This window comes from Bombus bifarius, unplaced genomic scaffold (genome assembly GCF_011952205.1).
Source record: "Bombus bifarius isolate JDL3187 unplaced genomic scaffold, Bbif_JDL3187 scf7180000008214, whole genome shotgun sequence".
NCBI lineage: Eukaryota > Metazoa > Arthropoda > Insecta > Hymenoptera > Apidae > Bombus > Bombus bifarius.
In genome coordinates, this window is record NW_022884517.1 from 903,983 (window position 1) to 922,526 (window position 18,544).

At 34.5% G+C, this 18,544-nt stretch overlaps 3 protein-coding genes across 3 annotated transcripts in view; all 3 read left to right on the forward strand.

Moving 5' to 3' along the window:
* LOC117211039 (HIRA-interacting protein 3) overlaps nt 1-15,051 on the forward strand; it is an 88,157-nt gene extending 73,106 nt beyond the window's left edge. The window contains exon 4 of the mRNA XM_033454600.1: nt 10,148-15,051. Coding sequence (XP_033310491.1) covers nt 10,148-10,297 — 150 coding nt within the window. The 3' untranslated portion in view covers nt 10,298-15,051. The remainder of the gene's footprint in view (nt 1-10,147) is intronic.
* Nucleotides 15,052-15,209: 158 nt separating this feature from the next.
* Nucleotides 15,210-16,245, forward strand: LOC117211040 (zinc finger matrin-type protein 5). The gene is made up of 4 exons (XM_033454601.1): nt 15,210-15,292; nt 15,385-15,533; nt 15,669-15,806; nt 15,887-16,245. Exons 2-4 carry the CDS (start codon nt 15,407-15,409, stop codon nt 16,123-16,125), a joined length of 504 nt encoding a protein of 167 aa, XP_033310492.1. The 5' UTR covers nt 15,210-15,292; nt 15,385-15,406; the 3' UTR covers nt 16,126-16,245.
* Nucleotides 16,246-16,366: 121 nt separating this feature from the next.
* Nucleotides 16,367-18,544, forward strand: part of LOC117211038 (pleckstrin homology-like domain family B member 1) — a 62,271-nt gene continuing 60,093 nt past the window's right edge. Inside the window, exon 1 of the mRNA XM_033454596.1 lies at nt 16,367-16,814. The gene's annotated coding sequence lies outside the window, so the exon portion shown is untranslated. The remainder of the gene's footprint in view (nt 16,815-18,544) is intronic.

An 18,544-nucleotide genomic window follows, 5' to 3' on the forward strand; every position in this document is an offset into this window, starting at 1 on the left:
GGTCCAACATGTAAAAACGTTCCGAGAAAAAAAAAATGAAAAAAGAAATAGTAGAGAAAGGAACTAAAAAATTATCCAACACGGTGCAAGTTTTGTCTAATTCCAGCACCTTCTAACCCAATATTTGCCCTCAATTAAAGCGGTTGGCGGCTTTGTCAAAGATAGACGAGCGAAACGGTGAGTTCGTTTGCATGTTCATTTACATCTGACACCCTGTGAACACGTTTGATCACGAAAATTTGCAAGAGAAAGAGAGAACAGACGACAGAGTGATGCATCCTCGACGCGATATAAAACCAATGATAGTCAACGTTCAAACAACAATTTTCACTAAAGCGAAAACTGTTTGCGTCGCCTTGCATCCTATACTTTAAAATTACTTCTAATATATTTAACTACGGTTTTATTTCAATGCCGAAACTCTCAACCTTTTCATTTTTTCGAAGATAGTGTAATACATTTGGTATAAAAGCCATTGAAAATTCCACGATTTGACTGTTCTCTTTAAACGACGACGACGACGAGCGTTTACCTGTGCTGGTCGCGTGAACTCATAGAATTAAACTGGGTCAATTCGGTGATTTCGCCATGAATACGCGGATGCACTTTGTTACGCGCAAATGTGCTTTCGTTGTGAAGAAAGAGCTTCTTTTTCTGTTAATAACCGGTCTGTTACAAACATCGTCGTTATCTCGATTGTAAGAACAGAGTTTTAATGGGGCCTCCGAGTGCCAGTTGCCGTGGCGAATTATCGATTGTCGGACGCTGTAAACTTAACCTTCTGGGGAAAGAAAGTTTGAGTTTTGTTTGCTATTTCGAGAAATTTTTAGTGGTTTGCTTCATATTATCGATGAGAAAAGAATAGCTCTGCCTGGTCTATATACTTGCCGATCTATCAAAATCAGCTATGTGACTTCCTACGAATGAAAACACGCATCAAAGGATTGTGGGCAAAAATTTATTGCGGCTGATTTGCATAAATGTGGTTGCATAATTCATTAGGGATCTTTGTATTTACGTATCAAGGAACGCGGCGAGTAGGGAATAATGGAGATGTACCAGATATTTGTCACGAACGCAATTCGTCAGTTTCTCCAGTTTCGAGGGAATAAATTTCTTGCTCAATGAGCTCACAGATTCTCGACATAAATCGCGCATTCAGCAAATACAATCAGTGGCGAGGAATGCAGAAAAAAGGAATAAAGAAGGAAAGGATCCAAGGAAAGAAGATGGAACGATACGTAGCGTGAACCAAAGATCGACCATGAATCGATAGGATAGGTAGTTGCCCAAAAAACGTTTCCTTACGTAAAGATCTTCTAAAATAATTGGCAATGGACGAGTAAATCCTGCAATTGCACGAAACAGTCGACCATAAACAATCACGAATAGGTTGGCAAACACTTAAAGTCACGGTAACTTTCTATTTTGTTAAGGAGAAGATCGCAAACAAAATTGGTTAAGAATTACGAAAGCTCGAATATATAGTTTGAAACCATTTCGATATAATACGTGTTTATCTTAGCTCGCACTATAGTAATCCATCCCGATTCTTAGATTGTGGAAGTTAACATCGTCGTTACGAACAGCGCTTTCGATACTATAGATATCGATCACACAAGGTTCTCTAATGGGATCAGGAGAACAGCTAGTCTCGTGACGATTATATCACTCTACGTCAACATATGAAACGATTACGCATTAATTGTGATACTTCTGTAATGAAACAGTTACCGTGTCTATGGTAAAATTAGTAGCGGCATTTGACAGAGATAAAATCGCATACCTCGCCTCTGGACTGCAATTTCCACGTGTCATAAGACGTAAGCGGCGGCAGATGCGGTGAAAAACACGAAGAAATCCATAGAAGAAAGCATCGCCGAATAATTTTATCGCTATCGAAATTGGAACACCGATTTAAAATTATTTCCAGGAACAATCTACCAACCATTCAAAAAATTAGTCTTCTCGATGAACAATTTGTACTCAGCTTCCAGCGAAACACGTGTAACTCGAAACCGCGCATACTATGAAGCAAACGCCCAAACAATTCGAACGACTAGGCCTACGAACGATAACCCTTTATTGGCGAATAAAATTACGTTCGTATCAGAGGATTTGAGAGAAGAAGGAAAAATCACGACAATCATTGCGATACAGCTAGCTCCATAATTAATATGGCAAAGTCGATGAATTTCGATGTTGTGTTAAACACCGTGATCGGTAAGTTCATCGACGACACGAGTGGACTATCATTAACCACTTAAAATTACGTCGATTTACCGATACAGGGTCTTAACCAACAGTAACCAACTGCATCAATGGGTTCTGTGAATCTTGTTCGCCGATTGTCAAAATCCTCCACAAAAGTTTCTTTAAATTATCGCGTGTTGTCACGGCGAACAAGAAATAGGATGCACACGCCATTATCGAACCGTTCTATTCGAGATTCGAGAGGTCTGTTATGAATCCATTATGGATATACACATGTAAGTACCTACATAGGAATGCCGTGTTTGTTCATTTCCGGTCGATTCGACACATTCCACTGTTTTTAACGCTTTCAGGAATTTTATTCTACCTAGAACGCAGTATAAAATTTTATTTCCTCAAAGATTAGCTAGTAAAGATTTCAGTTAAATTCTATTAATACAGAAAAAAATAGACAGTTGCTTTTTTAACTTTTTAACTTTTTTAACTCATAAATAAAAATTTTAAGTTGTTTTAAACAGCTTGTGTTGAAAGGTCTAAGTTTAAAGTGAACGTAGATAGCTGTAAATTTGATGGCTTGTTGTTTGAATACCGTAGGATATATGTATTACATCAATCGATGGATTTGGTATATTTATACGAGAGAATGTTTATGAGTCTTTTTAAATAGAAAATGTAAATTCGAGCTCAACTTTAATGTCGCTAAGTGATGGTAGATTTCATCGATCGATCTCTGATGAATTTGGGAAATGTTGTACGTCTTGATAAATTACAAATAAAGAAAAAATTTTTAAAGATAAAATAATATTTACGTAGATAGAGTATATATTTCACGTTTGTGCACGGTTTATAGCTTTCGCCGAATTATGAACTAGACTATCCAGTTACAGAAGTAAATTTCCCTTTTATTGTAAAAGTTATACATAATAATCTAAACGTCCGTACATTGCTTCAATTCGGTACATACCTTTCTGGAATATCTATAATTATTCAACACAATCTTACGATTCTATCAATACCATTTCTATTTGTCAATGACATTACTAACCTTGATATTTCATCGCAAATGTTCATGTCCTATTACAATGCTGCAACGAACATTCAAAAATATTTATATAAAAATATAAATACATCATGCTATTACACAAACACTGTATTATATTGTTACGAATGTGTTATTTGTTTCATTTTTAGGGAGAATATTTCCCAAATAACTCTTTCGATAAATTGAAAAGTACCAAAGCTTTAAATAATTTAAAAGGAAATGGACAATGAATAAATGGAATGAAATTTTGTATTACTTTAATATTCAAAGTGTGTACATCTTTCAATAAAGAGTGAAATTTTTAAGCTTCGTCCTCCTTTATAGAACAATTTGCTAGCAAATAATGTTCGTGCTAGTACTATATCAAGTTTATTATCTATCTTTACAAAGAAAAGAAACGAACAAGGAAAAAGACCTGTCCATTATTATAGCACTTTTGTATCTTCGCGTATAATTTCTCTTGGAAGAGGAAATGTAAAAAGGGCGACACTATGTTTCAAGAAAGCTTCTCATTTTCCTTCGCAAATGTCTCCACTAGGAACAATTTCTAAATTAATTAAAAAACGTAGTGTCTTATCTAATTTTTATTTGTTGTCAGATATTTATGGGAAGACGATAAAAAAGTTGATATGTACTGTTGTATTTCATAAATGTCATAAAGTGGCATATATGTTATGTATTAATAAACATTTAATTAACGATCATTTACACAACAAGATTTATATACTTAATAAAGTACTTAATAAGGTACTCATTACCACCAAACGATCGATGAAGCTTTCACTTCGTAAATAAAGCAAAACAGTTTTTTTTATAAGAATAAGACAGTTATTGCTCTATTGAAGATTATGCCAAAGAATAGGCTAAGAAATAACTTTATATAATAAATATACCTTGTTATAGAACAAGATTTCTTCGCTATGAAAGCTAAAATATGTTAAGAGAAAAGTAATTTCTAGCAAGTACCTTAGAAATTAGCCCTTTACCAATGAACGTCTTATGGATACAATAATGTTGCAAACGATTATAATTGATTCTTTTAAAAGATAATAAACATATACATTATCCTGGTCTTGTCTATCGTATTAAAATATCATACAATAGGTCGTAATAGGATAAATAAAGAATCGTGCTCCTTTCCCCATTCGTTTCCCCTTTCAACAACACTTCTGTTAACATTACCTAGTCACACACGTGAAAATATAACAATCCTCCCTCCAGTCGAAACTTTTTGTCGCATAATACACCTTTACCTTTAGCATCATCCGAACATAACCATATAAAAACTGTATTTGTAAATAAATCAAGACATCAATCTTCAAAGGCTCGTAAGACAAGTTTCTTTCGTAAGCCAGAAGCATGAGTGAATGCAAATAAAGAAACGGTATGTGAGAAGGATTGTTTGCATTTATGTGGAAATTCAAAACGCAAATACACCGACTTTATGAAGGGAACAATAATTATCCAGTGATGCATAGTTCTGTAGGAGTGATAGTAATTTCAAACTGATGATCGGGTTCCAGAGATCGTGATCCGCCATTTCGACCCGTCGAGTCTGTAGCGGAGGAACTGGTGGTATTATGCGTTCGATCGCGACCGACTGTTATCTATTGGGAACACTGCGCCGAGTGCCTTTTTCCAATCCAATTGACTAGTTATGGTTGCGTCATTAAAAGAATGAAATACCGAGCTCTATGTTTTCTTTTGTGATATCATGAAAGATGATAATACCTCCGTTGAAAATTGATTAATTTTCTATATTTAAGTATTATGAATCCTGGTTCTCTTTAGAGAGTCTAAAGGACTTTACTCAAAGGGTAGATCTCCATTTTATATTGATATAACTCTTTCTTTTAGCGTTTATTTCATCGATGGATATGCTGTTAAAAGTAAAAAATAAGATTAATCGTTTAAAAAGTTACTTACGCCTTAATACAATGAAATGTTAAAAGAAACTGAATATCAAAGATTTAGAAAATCATGAACATTAAAAAACGAATGAATATCTGAATTGGATACAGAGACATCACTCTCATTTCCACTTTTCGACAGAAACGGAAAAAATGAACTAATTATCGTTAATGGGAAAAATCCAATTTACTTTCTTTATTGGAAAAAAAGTTAAATGGAAAAACTTTTTACATATTTCGACGGATGTACACCTACTATCCGCCGCTCGAGTGTGATTCAAAGAGATGAGACAACTGACGAGAGAGGAGATGAAAGAAAATCGTGCCAAGCCTCTTTGTACTTTGTTCTGGTTGCTCTGGATCATCCAAAGAATTTTTAAATTCTATACAGCTAATGTTGCGTCAATTTTCGAACGTTTGAAGCAAAATAAATAATTTGCAACGTAAGAAAGTTTGCGAAAGAAATTGAAATTAAAACCACTCATTCAGCCTGTTTCACAAATCTTCCTATGGTGGAGATAATGGTGTAGCATTGTTGTAAAAAGTAAACGAACACGAATGCATGCTATAAAAATGTGACGATATTAATTTAAATCTCTGCAAAAATTTTTAACTTTTGCATAGAAAATGTTACTATTGTTAAGAAAGATAGAATTACTTTCTATTGAAAAAATTATAAAATATTATAAAAATGATAATACAGGAAATCTTATCTTCCGTTTAATCATTTACTGAACTGATACAACTCTGCAGGAATATCATAAAAATAAACCTTCCATGGTGCTTGAAACATTTAACCGGGATTAGATAAGACGGTTTATAGTCATTGAAAAAGTCGTTTCAACAAACTCTGTTTCAAAGTATAATAGCATGTAAATCTATGAATATGTATTTTCTCACGAACGTCTTGCGGGCGTACGCAAAACAGTTTATGGGTGCGCTTTTTTAAAAGTTATACAATGCCCGATTCGTAATTTTTATTCGAAATAAATTTAATATGGTAATAAATATCATTCAATTAAGAAACCGCGCTAATAACGATAATAGAAACTGAGCAGAATTAATTATGATAAAATGCAAGGCAAAGAATAGGAAATTCTGAAAACAGATTATTTTTAAACATGAATAGACTAACTGAATGATCCTACTGGAATATTCAAGTGTCGAGGTACTCTGATAAACGTCCTTACATTAGGTATAATAAGGGATTCAGGTAAAAATGCAAAAACGTTGCAATTCATAAATACATTCTTTTTTCGAATATGGGTGAAAGTTTTACGCTACTATCGATAAAACAGTGTCCGTATTAATCTGCCAGTAATGATACTAATAAATTTATTCTCACATCGCTTCATAAATTTTGAATTGTAAAATTTTATCGGTCAAAGAGCAAAAGTTTCCTTTCTCGGCTATCATCTTGATCAAAATGAATCTCTCAGGTTCGTTTATAGCGGACATCGAAAGTTAATCCGTTGTAATTTTCTCGAAAGTCGACGGATCCGGATTTTAGCAAGTCTAACCGAGACATATTTCTATAGATCGCAAGTTTACAGAAGCGGGCGACTTATTAGCTTGGAAGAGTTCAACTCTCATCTAATTGCTATTCAAAGGATTGTACAAAGGAAGACAGCCGAGAACAAAGTTCGACGTTGGGCCGCAGGCGATTCCCGAACCGATGGAAAATTATTAAGCCCTAACCGACATTGTTCTTGACGGGTGCGTGCCTGCACCAAGTCCAATAATTAGACTCAACTTCGTAGAAAATTCCTCCCTATAAGTTGCTTTTGCTTTTCGACAAGTTGCCATGCATCCGCTAAATGGAACAACTCTATAGGAACTTTACTAGTGGTACGAAGACAACGAAATCTGCTTAATCGAAGCAACTATTTTGCAAAATCGGTTATATCGATTTTGTGATTGCATCTGATGATAAAGACAACGTTCGATTGACCGTAATCGATACAGATCGAAAGATTGAAGCAAGGAAAAATATTTCTCGTGATGGGTTTGACACGACAACTCGGACGATCGAACGTTCACGTAATTAATTAAACAGAACTAATTGGATGTTGTACTTTACTTACACGAACATCCTCGAGTAGCCACAGAATCGTTTAACTATTAAACGAAGTTCTCGAGTATTCGAGATCTACGACCCTTTCTGGCTAAAGGCTCGAAACCACCGAAAAGCCTTTAAACTTTAAAGCCAACTTTCGGAATATGCAACGAGATCATCATTCTTTTCTGCTTTGCTTACAACGTGTAAGTTGCGTTATATAGTCAGAAAGTCATGAAGGGGTATTAAATTTAATGTAAACATATATGCCACATAATGCCGGAAATTAGAGGAATTAAACAAATTTTTATATCCTTTTTCATGTCTTATCGCGCAAATCTTTAATAAACTCGCGCCTATACATATATGTATGTCGGATTAAGGTTGGAATTTTGGGCGTTCGATGAACCTTCACTCAAATTTACCATCGCGGATATAGCTGATATTTATTGGTACAAATGTGGCCACTACAAGAGGCTATAAGTAATAGCGGCGATCGGATGGACGAGATGTTGATGACAACGAATTCAGGTTCGATAACGAATCCACGGTCCACGGGATGACGAATGCGATGCGATACACGTATAACTCCACGTGCAAGTAAAGCTTATCTGCATGAACTTAAAAAAAATCCAAGTGGAATTGCCCTTATATATTCCTCTCCCCACCTCTCGGGTCAATCTTTGTTTTTAAGGAGGGCTATATAATTATTCCATACCTCTGTTACGTACACGTCCCTTCCGTGACCGTGGCTAGGGTATTGGGGTTCTTTCCAACATTCCAAAAGGAAAGTCCCGATGTTCTTTCATCTCCGACATGTATATATATACTATATACCTAGCGATCATATTTTCAATCGCAAAATGGGCTGCCATAAATCTTTTCCCCGCGTAACCTTTCATTTATAACCATTCCGAAAATTCATGCTTCATCCCTTCTGATGAATTTCAAGTCTTGTGATATTTGCAATTTCGCAGTAAACCGTGAAAATTACTTTGTAGAAGTCGGAAACGAATTAAGAACAAAAGTAATCGAGGAAGTGAAGGAAGAAAAACCAAAGACACGGTGCATTATTCGTAATTAAATCCATTATCAATGACAATTTTAACTGACACCCTAACCCTTGTCCTCTTTATATCATTCAACGCCAACCTGTCAAATTATCTTACGATCCTACCAGTCGACGAATAATGCTCGAATACGAAAGTTTTCTTTCTCTGCGCAAGCAAAATCATTGGTTATAGAGGAAAGTACAGACGAGACGAAAAGCCTTTTCACACGAACGTAGCTAGTAAGTCTATGAACACGAACGAGAGAAAGAGAGAAATGATAGAGAAGGATGGCTTAATAAGAAGTCGAATGCAAATACGTTCGCGCGTAATTACAATCTACATGTTTATAAACCTCCTTTGCATGTGATGTGGCTTCTTTTTACCCTCTGCCTGGCTGTTTCGAGACCCGCTCGAGCCTTGTTATCCAGGTCTCGCGCTGTGACGTCAGACCCACTTGGGTTCGTTATAATTAAGCCTAAATTTAGTCAGTGCGACGATAATTGAGCATGCAGTTGCGAAGAACAAGCCGTGATGAAGAGAAAATGCACGAAATTATGCGAACGTCTCGTTTTACTGACTCGAATTTATCATGGTGATTTTGTTTGCGTAGCACGATCAAGTCGTGGATGGATGATTCTAGCGCGGGAAGGATTACTATGAGTATCTTGAATAATCGAAGTTTCGTTGAGAAAATATCGTAAATGGGAAGAATTTGAAAAATTGGTATTCGCAATAATAATGGAAAGGAAAAATTGAAGCGAAAACTAGAAACAAGATACAGAAAGATATAACATTTAAGTTGATAGTTATATAATAGAAATAAAATTGATCTTTATTGCCATGTTTAATAATTCGTAATAAAACTAGATCGTAGATCGCGGATAGATTGTATTCATCAACTAAATATATTAAAATTGCTTTTGTTAAGATTACGTAAATTGCAATTTCTAACTTAAAAGAAACTTAAATTTTATCATTCCTTATATTAAAAATGAAATACTTAAAAATTTTCCTCTTCGAAGACCTACTTGTTTAGCAATTTTGTTTAAAAGGTGAATTTTAAAGAGTAAACTTTGTGATAAAAAATTTTGTGTGTTTGTTGTGTGGCGATAAAGGAGATGCTCGGTACGCCATGAAACATATTTGCTAACTATAACTGTATATGATTTGAGTAATATTTTATACCACGATGAAAGAAACGCAAAAATTTGGTAATACGACAAATAATATTTCCGACATCGAATTTCACCGAAATTCATATTGCTTTATACATTTAACAGTTTACTTTTAAGTAAATTAATAAAAAGATGAACTCAAGGTATTATTCTTATTTGGAGGAGGTAATTTTACAAACAAGTTAAAGTCGAAAGAAACGTGATGTGTATTCTCTCTTTCCCTCTAATGAAACGCACCATAAACATGCTGAAATGATTGGCTCGCGATTGTTAGTGAACAGCAACATTGTATTATATTACGAACATACGTTCTACGCTTATTTGCAATTACAAATTTACATACCGAGGTTGAATCTTCTTGTTTTAAACAAAATAAGTATTTCGTATATCTTCTACTTTTTTTAACTTTACTGTCTGAAATTTTTCTAAGTCCTCGATCATTTTAAAGGTAAGCTTCGCCTAGCACAAAACAAATGTCACGATTTCATTCGGTATAGTTTTTTCAAACGAATTTAGTAGTAGTTAGTATTTAGAAAACAATCTAGTAAGCTATAACGCAAACACGTGTTCATGCAATCGAACTTTTGACATATAGTCGTTAACGAACATTAACTAACAACACAACGCGTAATCTCAACAAACATGTTTTTATTTACAATAGCAAATCTATACGTCAACGTTGCAATCTATTGTTTCAGGCGAAGGACGCCGTGAACGAGCTTGAGGGTATCGATCTCACGGATCCTGATCTACACAAGGCAGCGACGAAGATCCAAGCAAGCTTCCGAGGTCACAAGGTCCGCCAAGAAGTGTTATCGAATCCTGTGCACGATGCGCCTAAAAATTAAGGATGAGATTGGAGTGTTGATTTTTAAAAATCAGATCGCCGATAGTATGCCCGAAATAAAACTAAGAACGAAGACGGAAAAAAGAGACAAAAAATACAAACATAAAAGAAAAATAAGTCGAACAATCAAAACATAAGCAGTAAATCGGGCTTCGTCTTTGCTTTTTCGTTTGTCGCTGAGTCGAATCCGCTTCATTCTGCGGCACGATTATTATCTAAATTGTACGTTCCGCTGTGATTTGTTTAAAACTGAGCTTGTAAGTTCGCATAAATCTTCAAACACGGATAATCCCCGTCAAACAATTTTCCATCTGAATTCGTACTTACGTATTTTTCGCCCTTTTGGAAATATGGTATTCCAAATATATGGATATTATTTATTCTGGTTATACATGATTTTCAATTTCTATATTGAAGATTCGTTAAATTCGCATTAAGCACACCCGCCTATTTCAGGCTAGTATGCTTATTGCTTAATATTTTAAAATACATGTATGTATTACATACTATCAACATCCTTGTTATTCATATTTCGTCGAGATACGAATCTTAATAGTTGAAGGAACAAATTGAAGAAAACGGACAAGTCGATAAAAAGACCACGCTACTTATAATACCGAGCATAGCATCATAATAACACGTTGAATCGAATCGCGGTCAAGCATGAATGAAATACACTTATTTTAGTAGAAGAAGACTGTTTGAGCTTCACCCACTGGTTGGCCAAAAGAATGAACGAAAAGGAGCTAGACAAAACTAAAGAAACGCAGTGGGAAATTAATTGGCTGGATAGCCGAGCGAAGCCAGCAGCCTTTTCATAAATTCGAAGCGCGAATAAAGGAGCACAGCGGGTGAGTGCGTTTCTTCGAGCAGATCCAATTACGTGGATCGATTTAATCGCTCGGCCGCGTATTCAATATTTCAGTGCGGAAGTTTTCGTTTAATCAACCGACACGTGAAACTAGTGCGTTCAAGATGAACACGGTGAACGCTCGATAAATTTGCCAGTCCGTTGTCAATGCGAAATTTATTGGCAGTCGAAAAAGCTTGGAAAGGATTATTTGCGATAGCGAGCGCCAATATATGTACGTATGGAAGCTGATTCAAAATTTCGACAATAGATTGCACGGGGCGCGATGCACACGCTACCGCCGCATTCTCTTCCTCCCTTGTATAATTTTACCGTACGAGAACCACCGTCGAGACTCAACTACTCGGCCATTCGTATCGGACGTTCCTCTTTTATGTTATACACTGTACACCATGAAGATTCGCAAATGAAAACAGTGAAAGATTACAAACACCGAATAATTAAAATGTCATCCGACCACATACTCGATACGTGAAATCACGAGTCTGCTCGCCATAAGAGGGTGGAGTCGTGTTGTTCCTTGCAAAAGTGAATTAATTCGAAAAAATACGGCACGAACATAATAGCAGCTGCAATCTTTGATAATCAATCGAAAGTCGATCGTTTCTTTCTCTTTCCGAGTGTATACTCGTAATATCGTTCACATCGATAAATTTAATTTCGCGCTATAACAAGTTGATTGAATTCGTTGATCATATTGTAACGCTTCATGTAAATCCAACCAGATATAAAGAAATATATGTACATAATGATGTTACGAATATGAAAACAATAGAGAATTATTGGTCGGAAATTATCCCCTAGTAAGGCGCATGCCTGAGCAAACAACATGTTTAATCGATAAACGTGTCGTCCAAATTACATTGCTCTAACTTTAAGGATGTCCATACCGTTATGTTTAACCGCAAGTTATTTTTCAAACACCAAATGCAAATATTTTTACGTGTTTAGATCGTATATTACGACACACAATTATGGATATATGTACACATACATACACGCAGATGCTTTTGCAACCCCGTAGACGCAATAATTCGACGACAAAGAGGTTACAACGCTCTAGTCGAACTGCCATGTAACGGGAGCGCGTTTCATATCATTCTATTCTCATCTAGTCCGTGGTTTTAATTTTTTCGGATTTGTTTTAATTCGAGTCAACCTAACCCCCAATCGGTGGAAGAGTAATACGTTGTTTTTAGCAGGCCTAAAAACATTACGAAGCTTTTTACAATCTTTACGAGCACACGTGCAAACTTTCTTCAAATTCCCGATGATTGTTGATTTTCGACCTATTCGGTTATTAATGAAAGACATAAAAATCGATATTAAGAAATACATGGTGATTTGTTCGACAAAGAATCTTTTTTTGCTTTTAAAAATGAGAAAATGATGACGCACCGTTCAAGATGATTAAACAATTTGCCGGTATAGCTGGTCATAATGTAACGAAATACTTAATGTTTTACAAATTCTCTTTAAATACAAATAAAAGTATTATATCAAGCACGCTGTGCGTTTACTTACATTTGATGTTATCTTTGATTTGTACTGGGTAATTGGTCAGATCAAGGACTTTTTGAACAGAACATCTTTTATCTGAATCATATATGTATAATTATATATGTTACCTAAAAAATAAGCGTGCAGCGTTGAAATACTATTATTATTATTAGTATGAAGTACAACGTTTATTGTGATAAAAGTTTTACAAAATATTCTTTTAAAAATTTAGGCATTTTTCTTTAACTTTTTTATGCTTTATCTCAGGATAATTCAAATATTTTATATTATTTCAACTATTATTGTAATTATTAAATCCTACCAACTATGCTCTCTTTGTTTCACGTTATTAACCACGGGTGAAATAAAGAAAAACCTTTCGTACAACTATCGAGCGGCTTCATTATGCATATACTCATGTTCCTGGAATTATTGCATAATTTATGACGCACTGAGTTGACCATGATAACATTAAATGTTCAGTAGGAACTGTTATCGTTTTATCAGTTTCATTAACGACCTAACTGTTGACTTTGGTTGTCGTTTATTTCTCCTGTAAATATTTTCGATATGCGTCACCGATTCTTGTCACGCATTGTCATGTATCACAACGTTTCTAACGGATATTGCGCAAAACACGATTGTATTTTCGGAAAATAACTCAATTATGTACGTTTACATGCACGATTAATATTATTAATACTTGGAAACACATGTTACACAAATTTTTGCACTTGTCTCTGATAATCGTAAAAAGTTATTGAGAAATTGTTATATATAGTAGTAAGCAAATTTTAGACGCTACGCCGAAATAAAAAAATTAAGTACGGTTTAAGAAACGTAGAATTCCGCAAAGAGCTCGATTCTATACAGTATTCTCATACTGAAATGCACACTATGAACAAAATGTGAATACTATACGGTTATCATATGTATACAGTTATTGTATTATTAGTAATCTTTTATGTTGAAGGAATGAATCTCTAAAATTTCTCTTCGTAGATATCAAAGAACTCTTACACTTGTCATTGTATATGTGAAAAATATTTATCAATTTCTTATAACTTCTACTTCATAATTATATTATTTTCATTTATCTGTTAACCTAATAATTGACAAAAAAGGATTGCAAATTTGAAATCACGTTTTCCAACTTTCTCGCGTGTAATTCAACATTTTCAAATATCGTTCATGCTTTATCGATTCCAATTCTCTTGCATTTTCACGTTACCTCATAGGATACAACTGATCGCTTTTAGAAAGCTGGTGAAAATATTATTATCGTTGAAAATGTCTATGAAAGTCAGTATATGGTCGATGATTAACCAATCGAACATTCAAATCATGATCCATATACTTGCTTAATTTAGTTCTGTTCGCGAATAACCAAACAGGAAATTTGACATATAAAATTTGAAAGCCGATTCACACTGTGTCCTATCGAGTCTCGGTAACGACGCTAGAAATCTATATAGAGAACGATCTAATATATTAAACCTATTTATAATATTATATTCCTGTTATAATAATATTTGTATGCTACACCAACTAAGAAGCTCCTGTACGAATATTATTATAATCCACACTGACATTCTATACATATACATATATTAATACTATTAATATATTGTGTTTATATTATATGTTATATGTGTATAATAATATTAATATTGTCGAATATATAAATATTTATGATGTCCGTCAATGACATGATACGGCAATTGCATTTTTATTATTGCCGTCTAGTGGGGATCGGCTTTATATTTTCACAAAGAATTATCATTCGTTTACAGAGAAATTCATTTTTTGATATTTCAACTAAAGAAATAAATATATTATAAATACTTTTTTAAACCGAGAATGAATAGTGCAAAGTTGAAATTGGGCATTCTACAACGTTGCGTATTCAAATATGAAAATTATATATTTCCAGGATAGAATTTCTCTTGGAAGCAAATACACGGACAAATGATGGATAACTTTATTTGCTCTAAGCAAAATTCTGGTGTAAGAAAATTCATATTATCGAAGAATAATTAAAAATTTTTTAATATTTTGAAGCTTCTGTAGTTGCAAGGGTATTTCTCACTGCGTATGGTACGCGATTATGAGGTCAAGAATTAACGGAGAAGGTTATTGTAATAAATTATAGGCATTTTCTTCGGTATATGACGTTACCACACAGATATAGATTAGTAACGCACAAGATGTTGCGAGAAATTGTATTGTAAGGATGTAACAAACAATTGTAATGTTTAAACGAGCAGTACCATACATGTAATCTGTTTGTTTAAAATAAATACCCATTAAGTGTACAAACAATTTCGACCTGAAGAATTAATAGAAATACACCTTTAAATAAATTAATCGTTTTGGATAGTTTAGTAACTCTTTTCTGTTCTCAGTTGATTATTCATATACTGATAATTTATACATGGAAAATGTGCACGATCGGGAATACAAAATAAATCTTTTCTTAAATAAAAACTAAAATTGAGCCAAGTTGATTGTCATGGTACATAGTCCTTGAATTATATACTTTCATAGCGAATGTCAGATGGCACTGTAGTTGCTATAAAGTTTGTTTACTTCGTTCCCGTAATAAGTTTGTAGCAGCTCGTAGTAGTAAGTACAAATTATTCTGTTGATATTATTAATTTTATACAATGTAATACTTAAAGTTTTATACTATAATAAGTAAAATATTTCTTATTTAGTTTCAGTAAAGTTTAATCACCAATGGGTAGAAGATATTATTGCGAGTATTGTGACAGATCCTTTAAGGATGACCCAGAAGCCAGAAAAAAACATCTTTCGAGTTTACAACATACAAAAAATCGCGCAGATCATTATAATATGTTCAAAGATAAATATCTAGTAATACTTTATCGATAAAATATTTAAAACATATGAAATTAAGTATAACTTGCTAATCATAACCTCAAAATTGTTACACATTCGTTACGATTATAAAAATAATTTTATTTATTTTTCTCTATAAATCCAGAAGCTATATTAAAAGAAGAAAGCGCAAAGATACCATGCAAATGGTATTTAAGTGGTGGTGATTGCGCATTTGGCCTTGGTTGCAGATATTCCCACTATACTCCTCCTATGATATGGGAACTTCAACGACTGGGTAATGATCATAATAATTCAAAGTAAATGTAAAAAGAATACTATACCGCATACTATATAACCATTATTTATTATTTATAGTTGCTATGAAATATCAATCAAAACTGAATGTGACGCTTGAAAATGGTTGGCCAAATACTGATGATATAATCAAAGAATATTTTGAGAATCCTACAAGTACAAGCGATGCAGATGATTTTATTTATCCTGTTTGGTCTAGACCGTTGGAATTACAGAATTGTTCCATGTTGCCACCATCATTATGGCCTATCACACCAGAAAGCTTAGCAAATACCAAAACTTTCAAGGAATGGAGTTAAAAACATAAGAAGTATAGGATTCTTTCTTAAATTGACTTAAATTATAGTTTGATTGCAATCTCAACTTGATACATGTAAATAATTCAAAATGTACTTCTTTTTCAAAGGATCGGATATATCGTAAATAAATTGATATAAATACAAAATACCGGAAATTTCTGAAATGTCCTTAATTCAGAACTAGTAAAATAATACTTAAAAAATGCAACAGTTAAATAGTATGTAGTAATTTTTCGACATTTTCCGATTAAACAGATGCACCATCTTACGAGGCAAGGATGAATCAGACTCGGTGCTGCTTGATGTTTGCCGGTAACCTCCGTAACTACCATCTGTCCTCCATCATCCCCTCCGCCAATCACCAAGCAGAAAGGCGAGCACACAATGAACCTTGGAACACCGTCACGCAGTAACGAAGCACCCGTTGCTACGATAGTTTGGCATTTAAGTGTCGTGTTCGGCGCGCCGTCGTGTCGTTTCAATTTAAAAACGAATTCAGTGTATGTTCGTAGCTGAGGACTGTGTTGCGATTATGAGATTGACTCGATCACGTAACTCGTGTGAATTTACGCTGGTGTACCAATCAGAAAGTGTTTGAAACTTCTCAGTGCATCGGCACGGCGGGACGCCGGCCCTCGATTAACCGACTGGATTTTCGATCGTCGCTTCGGATCAACTCGATCGCACCGGTGAGTCTTCACCAATATCTCCTCTGCTCATTGTGCATGTTTTATCTGTAATCAAATCATATGGTTCTTATTCCATAAAAGATGTATATGTACAATAGGATTAAGCTTAAACGAAACACGTGATTTGGTTAACAGAGAAAACATTCATAGCTATGAGAGATCGTAACTTTTTACGACCATAAATAAAGGTAGATATAGTTCGAAGAAAGTGTTTAGGTATACGGAAAATATTACAAAGTGATAATTTTCAAACATCAATGATATGTAAGAAAAATGCTTATTGTTAGATTTGCGAGCGCATAAAATTATAAACAGACCCATACATCGTATGGTTTTTAACAACGCGTGACTTCAATTTGACAAGTATGAAACGTCATTTGAATTCATACGATCTCTTTCTTCACGTACTTTCCCTCAGTTACCGAATTTAAATACAATAGATTGGCTTCGATTAGTTTGCGCAACCGGAACAATGTTATTGCCTCCAACAATATACTATCATTTTGCTAGTTTTTCTTTATTTTCTATAGCGTGAAACTTTATAAGCTTTAAATCATATTATTTAATTAAGGAATCGTTTCGCTTTACATAAAAGGAGGCACTGAATTAGTGCTCCAACATGAATCGTGTGAATTTAAGTATGCAATATATACGTTCTATATTATGCGTTGATAACTAAGGAAGCCATTTAACCAGTAAATGACATTTTATAATCTTAGTTATAATTATAAATTACTATACTATTACGGTTATAAAAAATTAGCTAAATTGAAAAAGTGTCGCCATTATAGTAATTGGTTAAGAGATAATATTTATTTCACGATCATCACAGTACCATATTTTCTCGTTCGAGATTCGATACTCGTGCGCTGTTATAGCAACGGAAATCGGTTCGTACTTACGTATGATGATACCCTTTGATAATGTATGCATTATCATGGATACGATAACATACTGATTGTGAGTATCAAATTGATTTTACCCAAGCATTATTCCTGTTAATATAGTCATAAAATGACTCTTACAATTTCTACACCATATTATTACACACTTTTCAAGCATTACATGCAAACTTTGCTTCTCATAAACATATGAAAGAATAGATATATTCCAATGAATTTTCAGAATCTTAATTTACAAATAAGAAAGAAATTACAGCACCTAATAATAACTAATAATCTGTAGAGTGTTTAATAGCAATAATTAAACATTAATGATAAATAACGCGATTACAAAATCTGAATGAACTTGATTGATATAGAGAAAGTGATTAGAAGATGGTCGGCACGGATTCACAGATATTACATCACTGATATCGTTTCCGCCATAACGTCCATGGAGTCTGGTAGTGTGACGATCGAGTGGCAACGACCTGCTCCTGTCCGCCATAGACAAGAAAGAGTGGAGCTACGTGTAGTCGCGTCACGATTCTTGCCGGAGGTCATGACCTTGTCGATATGGAAATAATGGTGCGTTTGGGATCGTCCCCGTGCCCGTGCCCGTGAGTCAGTTTCCCGATCGATTTCAGGCATGCATCAGCGTCCATTGTCGCGTTCCGCGCACACCACAATGGACTTGTCTATTTTCGAGCAGCTGCGCGGCCCTCTTTCGAACAATGCAGCCCAGAGTAAGCAACATGCATGCGCGGATCCGATCACTTTTCGATCATACTTTTCGTAAAATGGTGACCTACCACTGGACACCCTACACTACGCTCACTATCCCGATCA